Below are 25,448 nucleotides of genomic sequence, written 5' to 3'. Positions count from 1 at the left end.
CTGAACTTCGGCAGCAGAGTTTAGTTCAACACAGCCAATAATAGACTAGGTTGACAGTGTCAATTTTCCTACCCTGCACTCAACTACAGTTGGATTTTAGGAGAAGGGAACAACTGAGATGCTATCAAGCAATAATTACATAGGTTGATAGCAGCTTGGAGACCCAATGGAAGCATCGGGGGCAGTGAGTATATATTAGCCAATAGGGAACCAGCTCTCTCTTGTACACTAGCCACCAAACTATGGGCTCTCATAATGAGCTCTATAATGTAAATGAACGATCAGACATTGGTCAGTTTTTGGTTTAGTATGTGGGGGCAATGTTAGGAATTATGTGTGAACTGTGGGGATGGTAAACTGGACTGTGGGACAAGGTAAATTGCTCTATTGTAGTAAAACAACCTTCAAGGATTTGCAGTGTTTTATCTAATAATGTAGCTAAGAAAATGTCAATGTAATCCAGACAAATTATATGAACAGTTTAATCATAATAATGATAATGTGGCACTATAAAGGCCTGCACACACAGGACCCTGGATATATTGTCCATTCATCAATTAAATAAAACAGCTTGAAACAAGCTAAACATAAATATAATTGATTGTTATGAGGAATGGATCATTAATACTCACAGGTGTTTTGAGGTGGGGGAATTTAACAAACGGATGAAAAATGCCTAACACAATTTTTTGCAGTCATTTTACATGATCTGTTCGGATGGAAATAAGTACATACTGATGATCCTTTCTCCAGTTATTCCTAAAGTGCATTCACAATATGCTGAGCATAGCCCACAGTTTAGGGCCACAAGTGTTCTTATGAATACAAACATTTTGTCATGAATTTACTTCATACTTGCCAACTCTCCCGCATTGTCCGGGAGACTCCCGCATTTTGCGAGAGTCTCCCGGACGAGTGTGGCAATCTCCCTGATAGGAAGGGGGAAAAATTTAGTTTAAACGCCGCGATTCACCCGGAATCGCGGCGTTTAGCCCCGCCCCCACTGTAAAATGACGCGATTTGCGTCATTCCGTCACGGGGGCGGGGCCAAAATGACGCGATTTCGCAGCCCCGCCCCCTGCACGCCCACGTCCCAGCCGGCATCTCCCGGAAGAAAAAAAAAAATGTTGGCAAGTATGATTTACTTGAACCAAAGCCTCTGTGTAACTGCAGTACAGGTGTTGGTTAGCCATAAGCTCCATTAACATCATGCAGTAGATTACTCTTTCAGCTTTACCTGAGCAGACTCCTACTAAAGAGGTGCTTTAGTGACCAATTGTCCTTGACAAACTGCCAGCAGCTTTGTCAACAAAGCAACATGGTGGTTCCTGTCTCCTACTAAGTTTGGTTTCTGGCTCTGGAAGTAGCATACCTCCTAACTGTCCCGATTTTGGCGGGAGATCCTGATTCACTGGCCACAAAAGTGCAGGACTTAACAGAAAGTAGGTGTGGCTTTACCTAAATTTGCCCATTTGTGTGCAGTTTGGGTGAATCGGGGGCGGGGCTGATTTTGTTTCGCTTTCTGGACTCTAAATGTTGGGAGGTATGCAGTAGTGTTCCTGCTCTGTACTGTTCCTTCGCTGGCTTGCCTGTGGCTACTGATGCTGTTTGAATTCTGATTGATAACACGGATTGTTTGACCTTGCTGTGTATAGACTGTCACCTGGACCTGTCACCTTGTACTTTGTGCCCTAAATCTGATAGTCTGACCATAGCTCTGTCTCACCACTAGGTGTTGCACCTCTATTGCTACCCCACACTCTTGTCATAGTACCCTGCTGTATTTTCACCATCCCCGAATTACCATGAACCTTTTAGTCTTCTGGCCAGTGTTGGACTGGCCTGCCGGGAAGCTGGGCTATCCCCCAGTAGGCCCCGATCCCTGTAAACTCTGACCCTTCGTTGGCGGGGGGAGCACGTTTTTTTTTTAAATAAAAATAAATTTTATATATATATATATATATATATATATATATACTTACCACGTTGCGGCGCTGGCGTCCCTCCTCCGTTCACATTGACGTCATCAAGTCACGCCCAACATTGAGTGAGGAACGGCACAGAGAGGACCCAGCACGGAAGAAAGAAGACAGAAGACAAGAAGAGAAGAGAGAAGCCAATAGGAAGGTAAGTAAAAGAACGGAGACAAGGGGAGGGAAACAGAAAGGGACAGAGTGATGAAGCAGAGGGGGGGCACAGAGTGATGATGAAGAAGAGGGAGGGGAGGCACAGAGTGATGAAGAAGAGGGGGGGAGGCAAAGAGTGATGAAGAAGAGGGGGGGCACAGAGTGATAAAGAAGAGAGGGGGAAGCACAGAGTGATGAAGAAGAGAGGGGGGAGGCATGGAGTGATGAAGAAGAGGGGGGAGGCAGAGTGATGAAGGAGAGGCACAGAGTGATGAAGAAGAGGGGGGAAGGCACAGAGTGTTGAAGAAGAGGGGGGAAGGCACAGAGTGATGAAGAAGAGGAGGGAAGGCACAAGTATTAATCATGGGTCCTATTGATTTAACGCCGGGCCTGGTTGTAATTTTCTAAATGTACCCATTTCTTTTTCAAAATAGGGCCCCCAACATTCCAGGATCCAGACAAGCTGCAACTAAAGAAACCAGCAGCCACAGGTGGTGAAAGTGACAAGAACAGGTAGGACAGTCTATCAAATGTTCTGATTCTAGTGGGACAATCCCGATTTTTGGTGACTGTTCCACCCAATCGAAGGGGCAGGGGCATGTCAAGACTGTGTACACTTTTACTTATATTTTATTACTTATATTATATTATATTATATTTATTTACTTATATTTTACTTATGTATGAGCATTTACGATGTATGATCCCGAGTGAATATAGCACATTTATTATTATTATGCTTTATTGTAATCTTGTAAATTCCGTCATTGAATTCTGATATGTATGCGATTGTTTTTCTTTTCTTTTTGTTGTTTGGTATGTTTATATCTTAAAAAATTTCAATAAAAATACTGGATTTAAAAAAAAAAAAGACTGTGTACCCTTTATTTACACACTGCATTCTTTATATACTACATACTATATACTTTATATACTACACTATGGTGCTAGCTGTCCTTCGTGGGCTGACCACTCCCCCTCTAGTGTCTGTTCCCGCCTCTATGATGGCTGGCCATACCCCCTCTGGTGGGCCCCTAGCGTTGCAGTCCCCTGGTGGGCCCTTCATGCCCCAGTGCGACACTGCTTCTGGCTATACATTATTCCCACATTCTGCTTTCCACTTGCTGACCCTACCTAGCTACCCTTCTGGGGCCTCATGTGCCTTCATCTCCTTAGCATACAAGCTGAGCATCCAGCAAATGGAGACATCCCAAAATATTTTAGTGCATACTGACCAAATGTAGCATTAAATCTGTTTGCAGAGATCTAATTAATTTAATTTACTATATCATAAAGATTCAGGTTAATAAAAAAAAAATGATACTTAAACAATGCCATTGCCTTTAAAATGTATTTATTTTTTGACCTTTGGTGGATGTAGACCACTATATGTGTCATAATAGTGGTCGTTTTTCTGTTGTGGAAAGGAGCTCCCGAGTCTGTCCACATCACCCTTCACATTCGGAGGGTCCTACCAATGAATACAACTGCAGTACAGGAGGCTTAACAAAAATAAACAACTAACACTTGTACTAGGAGCTTAACAGAGTAGGGGACCGCCATGAAATACTAACACCCCAATAAAAAACAGGCGAGTGCTAATGACCTACAAGTTAGAAAAGAGTCCTGGAGGTGGTAGTGAGGCACTCACAGAGTGCATACAAAAAAAAACATTGTCACAGAAGGATATTGTGTAGCACCGTCCATACCTCCTCTAGTTCTCATGCAATAATATGTGGGAGTGCCAAGCTTTGGCACAAGCCTGTGACCAATGAGAGAGCTGGAGCTATACAACCTGGTACATGATAACACTGCTGTATTGGCCTACTGTAATCAAGATAACATAAGTTTATGTCGAAACGTCTAACTGTGAATTACAGTACACCCCCCCCCCTTCAAAAAAAAGGAATGTGAACAAGCCTATGGCAGTGAATGGACATAAGGCTGCAAGGTAATTAGGTATTGCAGAAACGGAATGTAATCAGATGTATCAAAACGAAAACACAAGATATGCCTTGCAGTTAATGAGGCCAGGGAGGCACTGATTTGTAGTGGTGGGTCCAGAAAGATTCAGGGTTAGAATGTATATCAGAAAGCGCTGTCCGTGCAAAAGGAGAATACATTACACATAATTATTGTTTCATTGTTTTTTTCACTATAAATACAGGAAGGCAACTTGTTTGGTGATTTCAGCCTGACCTAAACTCCGCCATAGAGATAACAGCACACAGTGCCACACTTAGAATCCTCACGTCATATTGATCTGCTTTAATTAGATAAAATAATTTGCCCCATATGAATTTGCTATAAATAATTGCAGGAACCAAGGCAACAGTTGTGTGCTGCAGCCTCTAAGTTTCTTCCCATAGCTCACATGTTGTAACAGACTCCACAGCGTCTCATTCGTCGCTAGCACTAGCTGATCTCCCTCTTGTGCAGTGCATGCGCACTCTAATATTTGTTGCATTAGAAGGCTGTCAAAAAAGTCACCCAGGTCAGTGCAGGTGTTGGTAGCACAACATGGCTGAATATTCTCAAAAGTGTCCACAGCATTAAAACCTCCTCTGGAAGGGCTCCCCATTGTGGAGGTTGGACTGTTCTGAAATCTTTGATTAAGTAAACACGCTGCTTATTCCAAAGTAATAAATCTCCCATCCCCCAGGTAATAATTCAGTGCACAATCTCCTCAGGGTTCATAGGATGCAGTGAGACTGGCGTATTGCTTAGAGGCAGTTCTTGCTGGGACATTTCCTCTGAGCATGGATCCCCGCCTTCTACAGTGAAAGGTGAGTCCGTAACTGGCTGATTCTCCTGAGAGTCCACACTCCTGTGGATGCCATTGGCAAGTTGCTGGCTCTTTGTGGCCCTAGCATTTAAACTTTGTTCTGTAATTATGGCCATCAATGGCTGGTTGCTCCAGTCTTGGTTTTCATTTTCCGTAGCCATCGACCGGGTGTGAGGGTTAGAGTTTGGAGTCACAGACTCATTGGCGCTTTTGTCTTGATCCAAACTAAGTTCTTCCTCTTCTTCTGAGTCCAGCCCAGCACAACGTCCACTACGTTCGGAAGCAGAGAAGTCAGAGTGTACAATGACGTCAGCCTCCACTTGATTCTGAGATGGATTCCTGTGATTTCTCCCAACATCAATCTGATTAAAAGGAAATAATTATTAAATATGCAGGGGGACATCAGCAACAAAAACAAGAAATGCCTTCACTTAATCCTTATATTAATGTACTTTAATATTTAGAAACCCTTCTCTCCCACATTACCCTATGGGGTTCATAAGAAATGTCATGCAGGACCATCCTTAGGCCTCCAGTGGTTAAGTGGTTCGCAGAGCCATTGGCAGTACAAGTGAGGTCCCCAGTGACGGTCTCAGCGTAACTGGTGATGTGGTTGGCCCAGTTTTGAGTGACAGATCCATTCCAGGAAGGCTGTAGCAAAAAATAATATGGAGAGGCATTTTCTGCCTGTTTTATGCAGAATATTACATTTGATATAAGTACTAAGGATGTAAAATAAGGTATCCTGTACTATACAAGTCACCAATTTGAAGGATAAAGCCAAAGGTTGAGCTCATATATACATGTGGTGAAACTCTGAGATGACTTCTGACATTGTTATATGGTTCTTAATAGAATTCTATCTATAATATTGCATTTTCATTGATATGCACCGATACTCTTATTGTACAGAACAAGCATTGCATCTCTCCACATATACTGCATCTGTGCACACCTTCATTTTCAGTGGGTTCTTGTCATCTGGAGGGAGGTTTGTGACCACACCATGGGGTCCTATTAGATCAGTGACCTCAGGTACTGGAAGAGAGGGGGTGTCTTCCTGTCGAGAAGGCATCAGTGTCTCTAGCTCGTGTGAGTCCTGGCAGTGGGTCTGGGAACAGGACCCCTGTCTTGCCCTCTGATAGGATGAGGGACCTCTGCTAGATCTCGTCCCCAATTCAGATCCCACATCCCTATGTAACAATCAGGAAACAATGTCCATCAGATTAGCAACAAAGGCAAAGTTGTCACGTGTTCAATACCAGGAAAGTAAGTCATGTAGAACAATGCTATACTATCCTTTATTTAGTAGTATACTTGTTGTATGTACCTGCATAATAAAGCACATAATATTTAGACTACAGGTAAAGAAGATATTGACTAATTTGCGAACATTGTCATTTGTTTCACTGGTCTTATGGTTGAGAAATATATAAATGCAACAGATTTACAGCACTAAAGGGCAGATTCAATTAATAAAAAAATCTAAGCAAGGTGCCTCCGGTACGGCCGGTAGACACCTCGCGCAGATTTTTTTTTACAGAAGTAACACTGATTATTGCTCACACCCCACAGAGGTGCGAGCAAAAATCCACTTACTTTTTAAAATATTAAATGTAAAAAAGCGCGTCCGCAAACAAGTGACTCTGCCACTAAGGGTTAACTTTGCCGGGTCTGTCAACATTGTTTCAACAACAATTAAACAAAACAAAATAGTAACTAGTCATGGATGCCTGTCAAGTTCCATGGTAGTCAGCAGATATCATATAATATTGTCAATGAATTGATGCATTTAATCTACAATGTACAGCTCACCATATATGCACAGGATGAAGTACTTACATACAACTTTCTACTCTCTAGTATATGCATAGAGCCCACCCTGCAGCTATTTGCCATTTGGCCAACTACCAGTCTGATCTGTTCTGGGTATTACTGTTTGTTCTGGGGCAGCACTGAGATGGGTATTACTGTTCTGGGGCAGCACTGTTCTGGGTATTACTGTTCTGGGGCAGCACTGTTCTGGGTATTACTGTTCTGGGGCAGCACTGTTCTGGGTATTACTGTTCTGGGGCAGCACTGAGATGGGTATTACTGTTCTGGGGCAGCACTGAGATGGGTATTACTATCCTGGGGCAGCACTGTTCTGGGTATTACTATCCTGGGGCAGCACTGAGATGGGTATTACTGTCCTGGGGCAGCACTGAGATGGGTATTACTGTCATGGGGCAGCACTGTTCTGGGTATTACTATCCTGGGGCAGCACTGTTCTGAGTATTACTATCCTGGGGCAGCACTGTTCTGAGTATTACTATCCTGGGGCAGCACTGTTATGGGGCAGCACTGAGATGGGTATTACTGTTCTGGGGCAGCACTGTTCTGGTTATTACTATCCTGGGGCAGCACTGTTCTGGGTATTACTATCCTGGGGCAGCACTGTTCTGGGTATTACTGTCCTGGGGCAGCACTGTTCTGGGTATTACTATCCTGGGGCAGCATTGTTCTGGGGCAGCACTGTTCTGGGTATTACTGTTCTGGGGCAGCACTGTTCTGGGTATTACTGTTCTGGGGCAGCACTGAGATGGGTATTACTGTTCTGGGGCAGCACTGAGATGGGTATTACTATCCTGGGGCAGCACTGTTCTGGGTATTACTATCCTGGGGCAGCACTGAGATGGGTATTACTGTCCTGGGGCAGCACTGAGATGGGTATTACTGTCATGGGGCAGCACTGTTCTGGGTATTACTATCCTGGGGCAGCACTGTTCTGAGTATTACTATCCTGGGGCAGCACTGTTATGGGGCAGCACTGAGATGGGTATTACTGTTCTGGGGCAGCACTGTTCTGGTTATTACTATCCTGGGGCAGCACTGTTCTGGGTATTACTATCCTGGGGCAGCACTGTTCTGGGTATTACTGTCCTGGGGCAGCACTGTTCTGGGTATTACTATCCTGGGGCAGCATTGTTCTGGGGCAGCACTGTTCTGGGTATTACTGTTCTGGGGCAGCACTGTTCTGGGTATTACTGTTCTGGGGCAGCACTGTTCTGGGTATTACTGTTCTGGGGCAGCACTGAGATGGGTATTACTGTCCTGGGGCAGCACTGAGATGGGTATTACTGTCCTGGGGCAGCACTGAGATGGGTATTACTGTTCTGGGGCAGCACTGAGATGGGTATTACTGTTCTGGGGCAGCACTGAGATGGGTATTACTGTTCTGGGGCAGCACTGTTCTGGGTATTACTACCCTGGGGCAGCACTGTTCTGGGTATTACTATCCTGGGGCAGCACTGTTCTGGGTATTACTGTCCTGGGGCAGCACTGTTCTGGGTATTACTATCCTGGGGCAGCACTGTTCTGGGGCAGCACTATGATGGGTATTACTGTTCTGGGGCAGCAATGAGATGGGTATTACTGTTCTGGGGCAGCACTGTTCTGGGTATTACAGTTCTGGGGCAGCACTGAGATGGGTATTACTGTCCTAGGGCAGCACTGAGATGGGTATTACTGTCCTGGGGCAGCACTGAGATGGGTATTACTGTTCTGGGGCAGCACTGAGATGGGTATTATTGTTCTGGGGCAGCACTGAGATGGGTATTACTGTTCTGGGGCAGCACTGAGATGGGTATTACTGTTCTGGGGCAGCACTGTTCTGGCTATTACTATCCTGGGGCAGCACTGTTCTGGGTATTACTGTCCTGGGGCAGCACTGTTCTGGGTATTACTGTCCTGGGGCAGCACTGAGATGGGTATTACTATCCTGGGGCAGCACTGTTCTGGGTATTACTATCCTGGGGCAGCACTGTTCTGGGTATTACTGTCCTGGGGCAGCACTGTTCTGGGTATTACTGTCCTGGGGCAGCACTGAGATGGGTATTACTATCCTGGGGCAGCACTGTTCTGGGTATTACTATCCTGGGGCAGCACTGTTCTGGGTATTACTGTCCTGGGGCAGCACTGAGATGGGTATTACTGTTCTGGGGCAGCACTGTTCTGGGTATTACTGTCCTGGGGCAGCACTGAGATGGGTATTACTGTCCTGGGGCAGCACTGAGATGGGTATTACTGTCCTGGGGCAGCACTGAGGTAGGTTTGTGCTGATTTTTTTTACTTTAATTTTATTTTTATTATTAATGTATCTCATTCTGTTATTTGGTTTTTACTGACTATCAATTTTTCACTGTAGAAGAGAATTGGGACATGATAGTGAGGGGTGTATGATGCTAACATACAGCGGCTTTCGGGGTGTGCTTGGATTTTTAGTTCCTCAACAGCTCTAAGGGACACATGCAGCCTACATCTACACTAGAATAAGCTGCAACTAAGATGGTTTAGTTCAAGTCTTACACTAGGTGCTGTCCACATGTTTTAGTCCCTTTACCTTACCCAAGATACCCTTTCTTTTTGTCTCTCGTCCCATTTCTTCTTGTCATTTCTCAGCTTTCTCTTCCCTATGCTTTGTATGAGCATTTCAACTTCTTTCCCCCAAAACAATTATAAATAAATTATAATTTATATTTTTTAAAAAAAAAAACAAGTTACAACCACACCTAAACGTTGATCATGTTTATCTATTCCACAATCCTAGATTTCAATCTCTCTCCACTATTCCTAAATTTATTCCAGAAGTTCTCTCCAGTCACAATATTGTACAATGCTATGGAATAAGAGTGCATCAATTTAGGTTAGTATAGTATGCATTGATGCATATAATAAGTCATATTTATATCACAATGCCAATTCCTTACATATGCGTCTCTCTTTTATCTCATTCACCATAAAGCACTGATATAAGAGTGCATGGCATCCTGGCTGTTAGTTCCGGCCAGTTCACAACCTGTATAGTGTCTTATTTTAAGATAGGTAGTTTTCAGGAGCAACATATTTCTGATTGGCTCACCTCTGCTTGCCCTGCTGGAAGCTTGCACACATACAGAGGAGGAGGCACAGGAGACACAGACAGACCCCAACAATGATACCAGTCACAGAATTCATATCCAGGACATCTGCAGGGGACAGAATTTGGTGAGCACTGGTGAATAATCTAGTTGTATACTAGCCAGAATTATTCCCCCCCCCCCCCCTTAGACAGGACACTGGTTTATGTGCACGCCTGGAATCATGCCTTGCTATAAACATTTTTGACATGTAAAAAAATGATAGAGCTGCTTCCCAACTGCAGTGTTTATTTGTTCTACCTCTGTAAATATATGTTTTGAGTTGTAAACTATTTTATGTGAATATGACCCTATACTGTAATGCTTTATATTTATATGATTTTATTACATGAATCCTATGCCTATATGAAGAGTGTAATAAATCAGTCAGTCAATTAACACCACCAAGATCCTACACTTTCCACTACAGAGGAATGAGTTTTATACTGTGGTGTTGTAGATTCGAGTAGGTGACGGGGGCTGGTAAATCCTTCATTGTGTTATTGTAGTTAGTATATTGGCCACTGTATGACTGCTTGTGTATGTGTTGTGTGACTGTAGGGATAGTATATAGGGCACAGTGTGACTGTATGAGTCTGTATTGTGTGACTGTAGGGATAGTATATAGGGAACAGTATGTACTCAGGGCCGGTGCTGGGATCTCCTCCGCCCGCCTTCCCGGAGTTGGCGCATGTGCCATGAAGACCCTTTGGCATGCGTGAAAGTGACTTCACTGCACATGCGCTGCTCCCCTATACCCCACAATTGCGCCGATATTTGCTTTGTTTTCTGCAGAGCAGGAACTTGGAAGTCAAGGTGACATGGGCAAAGGCTGGTGGGGTGCCCCGCTAAGTGTGGCGTTCTCCTGCCATGCTTACCAGGCTTACCGTTTTTCCCTGGCTCTGAATGTACGGCTGAATTGTGTGACTGTAGGTATAGTATATTGCCCATTGTATGACTGTATGGGGCATATTCAATTGTTGGCGTTACAGCCAAAAGTAACGCACCCCGCGCACTATTACCGTCATTACGGTAATAGTGCACGTAAATACCGATATTACAATACTTTTCTCGTTGGATTTCAGCTCGCGGCTCAGAGAGTCACGAGCTGAAATCCGGCTTACTATTACCGTAATACCGGTAATAGTTTTTCCGCTGTGGAAACCGCGGACAATTGAATACGCCCCTATGGGGGTAATCAATTGTGCGGTAATCGTGCGCGGAAAAACAGTTAATACGGTAATTTACTCGCTGGATTTCAGCTCGCAGCTCCCTGAGCCGCGAGCTGAAATCCAGCTACAAATTACCGTATTAACTGTAGTTAACAATTGAATATGTCCCTTTGTGTCTATTGTATAACTGTAGGAATAGTATGTTGGCCACTGTATAAGTGTATGTGTCTGTATTATGTGACTGTAGGGATAGTACATTTGAGACTCTATGACTATACTTGTCTGTAGCGGCGGGCTGGACCGGGGGGCAGGGGGGCAGCGGGCACCCGGGCCACTCAGTCTAGCGGCTGTTCAGGCCGGCCGCCTCCCCCTGTCCCCCGCCGTGGATGAATTTTTTTTTTAATATTACAGGTGGCCGCGATTGGCCGCGTACCACGCGATGCGGCCGCGTCAGCGCACAGGCGGCCGCATCACATGACATGCGATGCGGCCGCGTCATATCGCGTGTCATGTGATGCGGCCGCCTGTGCGCCCCCCGGGCTGATACCTCCCAGCCTGCGCCTGCTTGTCTGTACTGAGTGACTGTGGAGAATGTATGCACATGTTATGTACATGATAGATGTAGACTGTTGCTATGGGTTTTTTCTGTTTGCAGATGTAGCTATAATGTCTGACTGTTGTGGGATTGAGCCTGTAGTGTTAATATTTGTTTAGAAAAAGAGGCACTTGTAGTCAGACATTTTTTAGAAAAACAGAGCCGATATTTTGTACCTGGGAGTCTTGGATGCAATGTTTCCACCTCTACCACTCTAGAATAAGGCCCCCACCCTGACACTGTCTTGGCTCCCATCTTGAAGTAATATTTGGTCCCACTTTGTAAATTGTCCACTTCTGTACTGAAAATATTTCCTGTAAAAATAGAACATATTTCTTTAGTAATCCAACTGCCAACACTTATGTCTGCCATGCATATGGGCACTAGTCTAGGTGAACCAGCGCACAAAGCTGACATTCAGCAAGCAATTCGCCCATCCACCCAGCTTCTCAACTTTTTGCATCCCCACAGACAGTACCAACTGAACGCACTAATCTGTGCACATAAATAGAAGCATGGCATCACAAAATGTCATTTACACCGCAGGAGTGCATTTCTACAGCTTCATACATTACGCTTATTGTCTTATGAAAATGATGTTAGAACTATGATTTAATACCATATTGTAGGTGATTTTAAGATTAGAAACATATTATAAGTAACGAGGGAGTTGCAACATTCATATAGGTAAAATAGTTTAATGTTAAAAGAGACGCTTATTCGTTTTTGTCTCTATTTTTCCTTATAGGCATTGATGCCAACATACGAGGGTCCTCTTACCTTCCTTGGTTAAAAGAGTCCACATTTCATCCGGATGGCTTCGGTTGGCAGTGTACAGAAGAAGATACTGCACAATTATTCCATTTGACTCCACAGGGGGTCGCCAGTGCACCTGAACAGAAAACTGTGACACAGGCTGCAGCACCAGGTCAGCAGGGGGGGAGGAGGGTCCTTTAGGGAGAGTCACAAGTTAGAAGGAGTGTTCCCTGCAGCTGAATGGAGCACAGGGACAGAGTGACAGAGGAGGTGCCTATGATTCCATAAAATGGATGACATACTAGCACACAGAATGGATTTATGAGACATAGAATCTGTTCATCCTATGAGAGGGTTACATACAGACACAAAGTGATTAACAGTAAAATGCGTGGGATGGGAAGTCGTTACCATAAGACGACATAGATAATAATATGCGTATATATACGTATAATGGGCAGACCAAATCACATGATCCGCAATACAGCTGGGAGACTATACCTATCCCTACAGCCAGGGTCAGATTTCTGGAAAGGCCACAAGGGCGGCAACATTTTAGGAGTGGCACTTTGCATGTCATTGTTTTTATTAATAATTCATGATGTACATAATATAACCATATACCCATTAGTGCCATCTGTTTTCCAGGCTTATTTTATACAAATAGAATGCACTGGGGTTACTGTGTTTCAGTAGGGAGCTATGGAAAGGTACAGAAGTGGCCTGTTATTCCAGATCTGCCCACAGCGTGGTATAATGACAGAAATAGAAGAGAGATCTATGATATACTCTTTCTCATTGGCGTGTCAGAGACGTAAGGGATATGGTACCCGTCCCTTGCGTTGTACTATGACACTATATGACATACATAAATACAGAGATGTGATGGGAAGGCTGTCCAATGATATGAGCAGTGACCAATTACTGTCTCTTACTCACTATCTGAAAGTGTCGTCTTTTCCACAATATTATTATAGGGCCCATCGACTCCGGCTGCATTGGTCTGAACTGCAAACTCGTACCTAGTATATGGTTTCAGGCCACTGATCAGCATCTCTTCCGAGACACTGCAAACACAATATGTATAGGTTAAACATGTTCATAGGTCTTAGTCTGCATGCAGGATAAAGAGAGGACATTTGGAGGCTCTTCTTGTTACCTGCTGTGATAGGTGAACTGAGAGGCGTTCTTGGCTCCCAATGGACCACAGCGCACAGTGTAGTTCACAATCTTGCTACTTATTATGGGTTTTCTCCATCTTACCCACACTGACGTGGAGCTGTTAGGTTCCACCTGAATATGGCTGGGTGGCAGTGGTGGGATCTTCTGGGCTATGAGGTCTGCAGCAGAAAATAGGAAAACATGTTGTGTACTGTACATGAAACAGCAAAACTTACTATTGGCATACCTCTCAATATGAACGATTTTTGGAGGGACTGAAGGGGCATATTCTAGTAAATTACAGCCATGACCACTGCTTAATGGGGTATGGATGGACTGACCAAGGCGTGGTCTGAGAGGATCAGAGGCGTGGCTTGTTTTGTCCCGATTATCCAGCCATAGAAAGTTCCAATTATCCCAAAGTCAACAATATCAAATTCACAGGGAATGGAGAGGACATAGCACCCCCCCCCCTCTCCTGCTATCACAGCGCTCCATGTGTCACAGTGTGCTTAGTCATTGTTAGACTGAAGCAGTGACTCCGGCTGGGGAGGGGGCTTGTGGAGGTACAAAGGGCAGAGAGTAGGGTGACAACCTCGTCTCTGCCTCCCCTGGAATTGAGTTCTCACCTCACCACATGGGAGGCCCTGAAGAAGAAAGTTATTTCTTAAGTAACCAAAGCATAATAATGAAAGTGTTAATTATTTTTGCTCATGAACAGGTTGAAGTGCGAAAATGAACAACTTGATAGCAAAGATATCCACTAATCCAGAAATGAATATAAAGCATGATTTTCCTTTATCTTGTGCTTTATCAATAATATTCTTTATTTGTAAAACCCCATCATACTGCGCAGCTATGTATGCACAATTAGGGTAAATATGCGAATGTGTGCAAAATAACTGCGCTGCGGGACCACATTTGTCTGGTTCATAAATGAGCCCCAGCAATAGACACTATCTGTATAGTAAGCAGCGTAATCCATACCTGGGGGGGAGGTCAGGATCTGTCTGGTTCTTCCCTCCCACATGACTGTCTGTCCTTCCTGCTTCTTTCTGTATGTCACCAGTTTGACTTGGTACAGATGTCCAGGTACTGATAAAGGTGAGGACAAGTCAGGGTTAGATGACATTAAACACTTTCACTCATCAGATGTTTGTTTTACTCCCGCCAGAACGGCAGATAATGCATTTTATTGGTATTTTAATATATCTACTTTTATATAATATTTAGCACTGTAGCTCATCATACTTTTCCCTGCAGGGATCCCAACCTCAGAATCTGCAGCTTTACTGCAAGTATTACTTCTTGATCAGTGACAAATAGCTTTAAATGTTGTACTGTGAGAGATGAGATCAGTGACAGGTGACTGTATACGTTACACTGACAGGTAAAAGAACAGTCAAAATTTTCTGTACATTACACTGAACGAAGAGATCAGTAACAGGGAACTGTAAATGTATCACTAAGCACAGATCAGTGATAGATAGGTGTGTACATGTTGTATTAAGGGAGAAAGTAATCAGTGACAGATTACTGCACATGTTACACTGAGAGGGAAGACATCAGTGACAGGTGACTGTATATGTTACACTGAGATGGAGAGATTATTAACAGGGGACTGCATACATCTATAAGAGATAAGTGACCGGTACCTCTACATCATCATCATCACCATTTATTTATATAGCGCCACTGATTCCGCAGCGCTGCACAGAGAACTCACTCACATCAGTCCCTGCCCCATTGGAGCTTACAGTCTAAATTCCCTCCCTAACATATACACAGAGAGAGAGAGAGAGAGAGAGACTAGGGTCAATTTTGATAGCAGCCAATTAACCTACTAGTATGTTTTTGGGAGTGTGGGAGGAAACCGGAGCACCCGGAGGAAACACGAGGAGAACATACAAACTCTACATATTACACCAGTGAGGGGCAATAGTCCCTAGTGACATGTAATTGTACATTTAAAACATTATTGTCAAGTAATTATACATATTACCCTGCAAGGGAAGAGATCAGTGACAGGTGACACAACATTTGGAGGTCAGTAACAAATGTGGAACATAGTACACTGTAAGTAACCTGTGACAATTGATTGTACATGTTACACAGAGAGGTAAGTGATCAGTGACAACTGTACATATTACACTAAGGGTTAAAGAACCAGTGTCAGGTGACTGTGCATGTTGTGCCAAGAGCTAGAAGACTGGGGTTAGGTAATTTTACCAACCACCTCTCTGCAATCTCCACATGGATGTCCCAATGCTACCTAAAGCTCAACATGTCCAAAACAGATCTTATTATCTACCCTCCTATCAGAGTCACCACCTCCCTTCAAATCTCCCTCACCGTCCGTAACTCCACAATTTCCTCAGTCCCCCAAACCCGCTGCCTTGGTGATAAAATTGGCTCTGCCCTCTGTTTTATTCCTCACATCTAGACTCTTTCACAGTCCTGTCTCCTCCACCTGAAAAATATTGTGATAATACACCTTTTCTTCCCCAAGATGCTACAAATACTCTTATCCAGTCTCTCATTATCTCCCGCCTTGACTACTGCAACATCTTCTTATCTCACCCATCTATCCGCACTTCAATCCATCATAAATGCCACAGCAAGATTGATTTTTCTTTATCTTTGCTCCTTATCTGCTGCTTGCAAATCCCTACACTGGCTTCCCGTGTCCTCCAGAATTACTCACCCTTACTTACAAAGCCCTCAACAACTCCCCCCTTCATGCACCCTCACAACTGCCCCAATCTCCACTCTGGAGCCACACTCGCTTCTCTTGTTTCAGCTGTGCCCTCTTCCACTTAGAATGTAAGCTCTCTAATGGGCAGGGCCTCCCTACCCATTGTTATTATGTCTGCATTTATTTTGTCTTCCTTGTATGTCCCTGTTTTATCCTGTTTTCCTCACTGTCCGGCGCTGCAAAACATTGGCGCCTTACAAATCAATGATAATAGTAATGTTACACTGAGAAGGAATATCAATGACAGGTGAGGTCACATGTGTTAGGAGGGAAAAGATCAGTGACAGACAACTAGAACCATTTTACTGAGAGGTAAGACACTGAGGACACATAATTGTACATTACAAAGAGCGACTTAGGGCTAGATTTACTAAACTGCGGGTTTGAAAAAGTGGAGATGTTGCCTATAGCAACCAATCAGATTCTAGCTGTCATTTATTTAGTGCATTCTACAAAATGACAGTTAAAATCTAATTGGTTGCCATAGGCAACATCCCCACTTTTTCAAACCGGCAGTTTAGTAAATATACCCCTTAGTGTTGAATGAGAAATGTACATTCCATGCAGTATTAACTCACTTAGATCCATTATTTCATATTGTTTCCTCTTCTTCTTCAGCTTAATGGGCCCCATATCCCACTCATTCTCCCCTGGCCGCGGGCAGTAAGCAGCAGGATCCAGGGAAGAACACACTATACGGTAATACAGCCTGTAACCAGTGATTAGGAAATCGCTGTGGGGCAGCTGCCAGCTGACAAAAAGGGAATCTGTGTGGGCAATGACTTTCAGCTGTACTGGTGCCTGGTCCACTGTACCTAGAGGAAAAGAGAAATGACAGATTGTGTCTGATAGGAAGAGGGAGGAACTAATGGAACTTCTTGGATATTTCATGAAATATCCAGCTCCTCTCCAACCACCCCCTAAACTTCTACCCTCTCATTAGGCCTGATTCATTAGGGATCTTAACTTAAGAAACTTCTTATTTCAGTCTCCTGGACAAAACCATGTTACAATGCAAGGGGTGCAAATTAGTTTTCTGTTTTGCACATAAGTTAAATACTGACTGTTTTTTCATGTAGCACACAAATATCAACTTTAAATTTCAGTGTACAAATAAGCTAGCAAGTATTTGTGTGCTATATGAAAAGTCAGTATTTAACTTATGTGCAAAACAGAATACTAATTTGCACCCCTTGCATTGTAACATGGTTTTGTCCAGGAGACTGAAATAAGAAGTTTCTGAAGTTAAGATCCTTAATGAATCAGGCCCATTAATCCATTCTGACACCTCATACTCACACCGCTGTACATTTCAACCATAAACTTGTCTCTTCCTTTATCCCCCCGAAACATATTCCTATTCATTATAGATGATTTTAATAATCAAACCTAGTGATTATGTTTATCCTATGTTCAGTGTTCTGTTTTGCTCTCTCTGTACTTTATTTATAGGAAAGTAAATCCAAAGGAAGTATATAAAACCAGAAAAAAATCGATAGATGAGTGAAGAGAAAGAGGAATGAAACACATAGAAAGTCACATACACAGGGAATGTACCAGTGCCTCATCCCTTTTAGCAATGTACCTTGTGCCTGGTTGACTCTCTCTAAAGTGCGGTGCTGTACCCAGTTAGAGGGGGGCCCATATCCAGCTGTGGTGCTAGCCGAGACCCGGACTTTGTATACAGTATAGGGCTGCAGAGAAGACAGGGTGACCTGAGTCTCATTTCCATCAACTTCCACCATGGTGACCACACCTGAACAGACAGGACAACATTGCATGCATTACTTGTAAGGGAAAAGGTTTGTGAATCACAAAATGTCATCTACAAAATTCACATTTCATGACCATGAAATTGTTTTCTGTTGAGTTTTTCAGTGTTCATAATGATATTTCAAAAAATGTAATAAATTGATTCATATCTACTTATCCACTAGATCATTTTGCTTTCCTTTCTTATCTGTAATACACTCTACAGTGCCCTAGAAATTGTAATTAAGTACATCTAATATTAATATTTGTTCCCCCCACATCCTCATGTCCTTTATCCAATACCCTGTGTCTTCATTCATTTTACACAGCTGTTAAAAGACCATGCTGTATAAAAGAAACATAAGTCAATATATTTGCCACAATACCAATTCTAAATGACCCTAAACAATGCTACTTTATGTGTGTGCATTGATAGCCTACATTAGCTGTTTCCATAACTCTTGGCCTTATAAACAGTATTGGTAACAACTGTATCTGTAAACTAAGTACATAACGTTAAGGTTCTGTGTGACTGAGTGGTTGCAGTAAGAGCTTATGTAAATATAGATAATCTACGCAGGACACCTACCATCTCTCTGGGCGCAGTATTCAATGCGATATTTGGTGATGAGGCCATTGCTCAACTCAGGCTGTAGGGGGAGCCATTTAACAAGGAGATCCTCCGGAGTATCACTGCTAAGCGACAGCATGGGTGCAGCTCCCGGGACTGGCAGAGACAGGGAGTTTCAGAAGAAGAATACAAATACTTTTGTTCAACCCCTGGCCTATACTATTTAATTGTTACTAGTAACTTATCGGTCGTCTAATGAAATTATTCAGTTGTCAGTATAAATGGTTCACCAGTTTTTTCTCCTTCACTCCTTGCTTATTTCTGTTAATGTTTCTTTCTGTCTCCATATGCATAGAGATTATAGTACAGTCAAATAATTACATACATCTATTAATTGTGGAAGAACATTTATACTCTTTGTGTTTAGCACTCTACATACTAACAATCCCCAATCAGAGATATCAGTGTAAATATACCCCAATACCCTTCATAACTTGGTTATCTTGATTAACCTGATTCCAGGCTAAATTAACAAGGCAAACACCTAGGATCTCACAAGTCGGGGATTTGCTAGATCACAGTTTATGTTATTGGAATTGTTGTCACCAGGCACGTAACCATCTACTGTCATTCTTCCTGCTCACTTTCCAAATGCAATAACCGGTACTGAATAAAAATATTGGGCAGCATGGTGGCTTAGTGGTCAGCACTTCTGCCTCACAGCACTGGGGTCATGAGTTCAATTCCCGACCATGGCCTTATCTGTGTGGAGTTTGTATGTTCTCCCTGTGTTTGTGTGGGTTTTCTCCGGGTGCTCCAGTTTCCTCCCACACTCCCAAAACATAACCTGGTAGGTTAATTGGCTGCTATCAAAATTGACCCCAGTCTCTCTTTCTCTGTCTGTGTGTATGTTAGGGAATTTAGAGTGTAAGCCCCAATGGGGCAGGGACTGATGTGAATGAGTTCTCTGTGCAGCGCTGCGGAATCAGTGGCGCTATATAAATAAATAGTGATGATGATGATTCATTCATAAAGGTGTGTTCATTCAGCACAGGTTACGTAAAAAAGGACAGTGGTCATTGGCTATAACTAGTTGGTCCTGGTGCAAAATATCCTATTGGGACACCCAGGTTTTATGTATGGCAGCACATGTATGTATATAACATTCTAAAATATAATAAGATGTACATAGGAAATCACAATCCTTTCCTTAATGATATAGGGTCTCATTTAGAGTTGGGCATAAGTCTTTTTTTCTGCATAAGATAAGCATTTCCGTAGTGCGTTTGCTCTCAAAAAAGTACATTCCCAATTGTGTACAATATATAACACTTCATTATTAAGCTGTGTACAAATATGGCAATGCGACTTTTGCATTTACTACGAACACTGTCAAGCCATATCTCTACACTGTTGTACATCTCTATGCTGTATATACATACTTCTACGTCTGGCATAAGTACTACTGTTTTTGAGCTGAATGCATCTTGAGAAACATCTACACTTTTTTCTGTGTACGTTCGGAGTGCAAAACATGTCCAACTCTAAATGAGGTCCATAAGGTGGTCTTATATGGGTCTCCTGCTGGCGACGTGGCACGTAGCGATCATATCTCCTGCACATTTGGTAGTTATACCCCAGACAGAAGCAGAGCATCGTGGAACAGATGAAACGGGTCACATTATTCAATCTATTACTTCATTTGCCATTGAAAAGGAAGTAAAGTAAACCAATTAATTATGTACCCTGGTTCTCTATTAAGAACAGAATAATATATACGCGTTGACCAAAACCATATATAGCTACTCTGTGACTATATAAAACAGAATACAAAATAATCAACAACAAATGCAGGACATGGGAAAGCACCCTGAGACAATGACGGAACTACCGCCGTTACAGGGAGTGCAGCGGCTATGGGGCCTGTAGTTGCCCTTCCCCCTGCAACGGTGGTAGTTCCGTCACTATCTTCACCGACTATTATCTTACAACTTGCGCAAAGCAGCTCAAAGGTGACTTAACTGCACATGTATAGGCCCCCACTCATGCCCAGAAGAGTCGGAGGACGGACAACAACGCCCAGCCATCCCCAGTGTTTCACCCGCACTCTGAGAACACTCAGAAGAGCTATATCAGATCTTTTGTAACTATTCTTTACTTCTGCATATGACAATGACACGGTTTCATGCTGCAACATCCTTTCCCACAGGCAGCTGATATGTCTTTGAGACTTACTTAAGTGATCCCAGCCCTGACTACAGCCAATACACATCCAGTAGTAAGAATTTGCTTGTTGAGTACAGTATAATGTCTTACTGCTCCCCATATCTGCAGTAATTTTATTTCACTGATATATGCAGTGGCTGTGCGCATCATGAAGTCATACTTATAATAACATACAGCGCCTTCTGATTTAGGATTGTTTTTCCCACACATCCACTCCTAGAAATTACTGTCCCCTGTGCCATACCGTCATCCCATGTCTGTACCACTGTAGGCTGTGAGGCACGACTGGCTCCTTGTTGGGAATAGGCAACAACGTAAAAGGTGTAACTGGTGCCAGGTTCCAGGTATTTCACGGTCAGCTCGGTGGTGTCATTATTAACTGCAAACTGATACTCCATGTTGTTGGAATCTACAAGAAGTAAATAGTTAGGTTTAAAATGATAGACTAGCATCGGACTGGTATGTGTGTTAGATCTCTTGAGTGACTGTGGATGCTCATTGAGTACAATGCATACATACCACCTGTCTTGGTATAATGAAGAGAGAAGCCAATGACTCTTTCCCAGTTGCTTTCTGGCCTATCCCATGCCACAGTTACTGTCTTGCTCGATACCGCTAGTGCTTGCAAGGCTTGTGGTGGACCAGGCAGACCTTCTTGGACTGTCACATGGAGTTTTGCTGTGGCACAAATGCTGCCCAGTATGTTCTCTGCCACACACTGATAATAGCCAGAATCTTCCAGCGCAATCTGTGTGATGACCAAGCTTCCCCTTGGCTGAATCCTCACTCTTCCATTGGAAAGAAGTGCCTGTCCGTTTTTCAGCCAAGAGATGGTAGGCTCTGGATCCCCTTCGGCTCTGCATACAAAGCGGGCAGTGCCTGCCCGTGCCCGCGTAATGGTGTCTGGTGGCTGAGTGATAACTGGGGGCACTGCAAACAGGACACATACAGAGACAGGAGAGAAAAAACAAATTGGAAATATGACCTTCAAGTTCTATAAAGGTGTACTTGACATAATTATCCTGCATCAATTTGACAGAAGCCTCACGTCACTACTCTGTTCTGCTGGGGTACTCTGCTTCTTCCCCTATTTAACTCTCTGTCTGTGGCTTCCTGCTTGTTTACTCCCACATCATGATACTGCCATTGTCATATATAACCCTTTCCTCAAAAACATAATCAGATGACTACCTGCAACAACACCAGCACACACATCTCCGGAAAAAGTCTGCGCTACTAAGAACATTCCAATAATCTGATTGGCTGCCAGTTGTTCTATCCCCACCCACCTCACAACTGAGGACATCATATACGAGCTGGATCACGAAGACAGATTACAAAACATGTTGTCAGGCCCTAGTCAAACTCATCTCTTACATTTAAATGTATAGAAATAAAAAATGTGGGTCAGGTGCTTACATGTACCCATTAGAACAGTCTCTAAGGCTTTTACGAACCACAAAATCTGTGGACCTGCAATGTTTCTTTATGTGTGCAAGGGCACCTACTTATCTGCCAAGTGCATTTCAAGATACATGACCACTACTTCACGGTCTTTGGAAATACGCTGTAAAAATCTATGTCTAGTTTTGTGGGTTGGTGGATGCCCTGGAAACTGTGAATGGTGGAAACAGTAAAAATGTCACATCAAAGTCCACCCTGCAACCACTTTAGGATAAGCCCCCATAATTAAACATTTCAGTGTTTATCCTAAACTACTGCTATGTTTAGCTTCATTGATGTCTTGAATTAATCATGAGGGTCATGGGACCATGGGAACTATCTTTATTACATGTCACTTTTGTGTGTTTGAATCTTTTTATTGCATTGATAGAAAAGTGCATAGAAATATGCTTTCCCACAGAAGTACAACCAGAAAGTGCGTATGTGTCCCGCAATCTGTTATAAATGTTCTCTATGCACCTCTTTATCTCATTTAAACAATCCAGCCCTGCAAAATGAGCTTGTTTCTGCATTGTAAATTTAGGCGCCTAAACTGCACTTAGTTAGGAACACCATTCATCCGCCCAACTCCCATAGTCCAGTGCAAACTGCAGACGCCGCTATCTTGGACTGCAAATCAGTGTACTTTCCCGTACAACCAGGTGCTATAGCACAAAAGTACACTTACATTTTTTGTGGTTCATAAATTGCCCCTTCTGTCCTTCTGTTACTAAAGTAAAGTATCAGATATATTTAATATAACCAGAAATGAGAGGAAAAATACTTGTCTTGAGAATGATGTTGCACCACTTTCCTTTGAATAAAGAAAATGTATGTATTGGCTGCAATAATGGCCTGTAGTGGCGCTTTGTGCTTGTTTAGGAAAAGCTAATTTCTTATTTGTGACAAAACCTCTCTAAACAACAGGATGTAGTTACCCCTAGAGCCTAGACCAAATATAATGAATACCAGAGCCTTCAATACAAAATAAGAAAAACAATACATTTATACATCTTCTCTATTGCCGGATGGACAATTATGACCAGAAAAGTTGTGTTAGGAGATAATGGATGGGATCAGAGCTGTTATTCCCTCTTACGATCCACTTGGATACTGCCTGCTCACCAAGAACATGGAGCTGGGCTGAAGTGGTGAGAAAGTGCTGACTGTGCGGGCTGTGGGCTCTGCACACATAGACTCCGTTATGATGGGCCTGAGCCTGTTGTATCAGGAGGTTGGTCTCTCCCACTAAGATGACATCAAAGGGAACCGGATTTCCATCTGCACAAGAGACAGCAGCTAGATCAGGGTATGTGAGAACATTAAACCAACCCTCTGCTGCAAAATGATGTCATAACTCCAAAATACAAAGTATTTACAGATTTGTGATACAGATTTGTACCTAATAAAATGTCCCTGGATATGTTCCTCTTTATTGACGATGACTGCACAGTAACATTCTTCTTTTTCTGCCCCTTAGTTACAGTTTATAGCAAATATTCTTATTTACTTTCTGGGATTTATAAGTTGATATTCATTGAAGAAGAGTATTTAAAATGCAATTGAAATTCTCTGAATGTGCATGATGAGGATTGCTGTATTCTAAGCTCCACGCGGGCAGTTTTGTGCATTATGTGCTTACATACTACAATGTTGGCAACTGTGAATATATATTATTATTATCGTAGTTTTGTAAGGCACCACAGTGCTCCGCAGTGCCGTACAGTAGGGAAAATAGTACATACATAAAACAGGGACATACAAGGCAGACAAAATAAATACAGACATGAAAACAGAGGGTATGGAGGATCCTGCTCATCAGAGAGCTTACATTCTAAATGGAAGAGGACACAGCTGAAACAAGAGAAGCAAATAGCTGTAACATTATGGGGCTGATTCAAATCGGAACACAACTTGCACACAAGTTGCGGTTTAAAAAGAAGCACGGTATAGTGCCGACCATATTCATCTCAAGATGCGTTCCTAAATAGTACTTGCTGTATGTTGAGAGATGGAACAAAATGCAGTATACACGAAAGTATAAGTGCAATATAACATCATATCAGAACACATCCAAAAAATGTATATTATAAAATAAAGGAACAAATCTAAATAGAACACCCATTAATAAAAATATGGTTGGTTTAAAAAAAAGTATATATTTGTTTGTATAAATTTATATATTTTTTTTATTTATATATATTTCTTTTTACATTAAATACATAAATCAGGATGTTCTTAATGTGTTTTTGTAGTCTATCTTACTTGCATGTACATATTCTGTGCTAGCTACTGGCACTCATATGTGTAGTTTATAAAACTGTCAGTCATCTCAGTCATCACTATCAGCCGGCACTTACACCTGCCTGTAGCTGGTGCAAATGGTACATCTGAAAACAAGCGTACTTATGAGAAACCCAGGACTTGATCGGCCGCATCTGCATTAGCACGCCTTGAATGTACCCTTACTGTACATTGTCTACACTCATCTGCCTCTTCCCAGCCCTGTTCCGCACTTCAAGTCATAGGCAGTCATAAGTGTCATTCACTTTCGGACATGAATTGCATGCAATTGCCTTCATTGGGGTAAGGTCCACTTCTGAGTATGCGCAGGGCTATTTCACACAAGGGACTTACTTCCGAACATGCATCAGTCCCTATATGTTTGGATTAATAGAACTACTATTCCCTTCTCTAGGTATATGCCAGGTTCAAGTATTGTTTGCTAAGTTCACAGGGGCTCTGATAAGCTGGGCACAAATGTGTTCTTTTGTTTTTTTTGACTGAACAATTTCATCACTGAATGATCAGATCTGTATTTCTGAATTTTACAAGCACATTTAACCAGAAGTAACCAGTTCCAATGTAAAACACAATGGAGCATGTTTCTGAAACTAAATTAGCTTTCTTAGAATGTTTAGTCATTCAAAATCGGTCAGAGTGAAAACGTGGAAGGGTTTGATACCTGGAATCTGCATACATTGAACGCAAGAACAACTTTTGTCCTAAGACCGGCTAGGTTTAACACTTTTACCCTGTTCCAAATGTTACCAAGATAAAGTCATCGAGATGTTGATGAATAATATGTAAGATGACACACATCCAGTGATGGAATAAAACTACCACCTCCCTAGGTAAGTGCTCCAGCCCCGAGGCCCCAGTCCCCATT

At 42.7% G+C, this 25,448-nt stretch overlaps 1 protein-coding gene across 2 annotated transcripts in view; it reads right to left on the bottom strand.

The window, feature by feature from the left end:
• Positions 1 to 3,463: 3,463 nt before the first annotated feature.
• The window catches only part of IGDCC4 (immunoglobulin superfamily DCC subclass member 4), a 55,232-nt gene continuing 33,247 nt past the window's right edge, over positions 3,464 to 25,448 (bottom strand). For both annotated transcript variants that reach the window (XM_075207625.1, XM_075207626.1), the window contains exons 6-20: positions 23,405 to 23,560; positions 21,356 to 21,766; positions 21,081 to 21,245; positions 18,629 to 18,766; positions 17,873 to 18,043; positions 16,866 to 17,102; positions 14,520 to 14,627; positions 13,531 to 13,711; positions 13,311 to 13,438; positions 12,396 to 12,566; positions 11,792 to 11,929; positions 9,812 to 9,917; positions 5,867 to 6,104; positions 5,398 to 5,562; positions 3,464 to 5,273 (exon numbers count right to left, since the gene is read on the bottom strand). In XM_075207625.1, the coding sequence (XP_075063726.1) occupies positions 4,797 to 5,273; positions 5,398 to 5,562; positions 5,867 to 6,104; positions 9,812 to 9,917; positions 11,792 to 11,929; positions 12,396 to 12,566; positions 13,311 to 13,438; positions 13,531 to 13,711; positions 14,520 to 14,627; positions 16,866 to 17,102; positions 17,873 to 18,043; positions 18,629 to 18,766; positions 21,081 to 21,245; positions 21,356 to 21,766; positions 23,405 to 23,560 (2,990 nt within the window). In that variant the 3' untranslated portion in view covers positions 3,464 to 4,796. The remainder of the gene's footprint in view (positions 5,274 to 5,397; positions 5,563 to 5,866; positions 6,105 to 9,811; positions 9,918 to 11,791; positions 11,930 to 12,395; positions 12,567 to 13,310; positions 13,439 to 13,530; positions 13,712 to 14,519; positions 14,628 to 16,865; positions 17,103 to 17,872; positions 18,044 to 18,628; positions 18,767 to 21,080; positions 21,246 to 21,355; positions 21,767 to 23,404; positions 23,561 to 25,448) is intronic.

The sequence above is a fragment of the Mixophyes fleayi genome, chromosome 4 (genome assembly GCF_038048845.1).
Source record: "Mixophyes fleayi isolate aMixFle1 chromosome 4, aMixFle1.hap1, whole genome shotgun sequence".
Taxonomy (NCBI): Eukaryota; Metazoa; Chordata; class Amphibia; order Anura; family Limnodynastidae; genus Mixophyes; species Mixophyes fleayi.
This window is presented reverse-complemented; position numbering and strand designations above follow the sequence as displayed.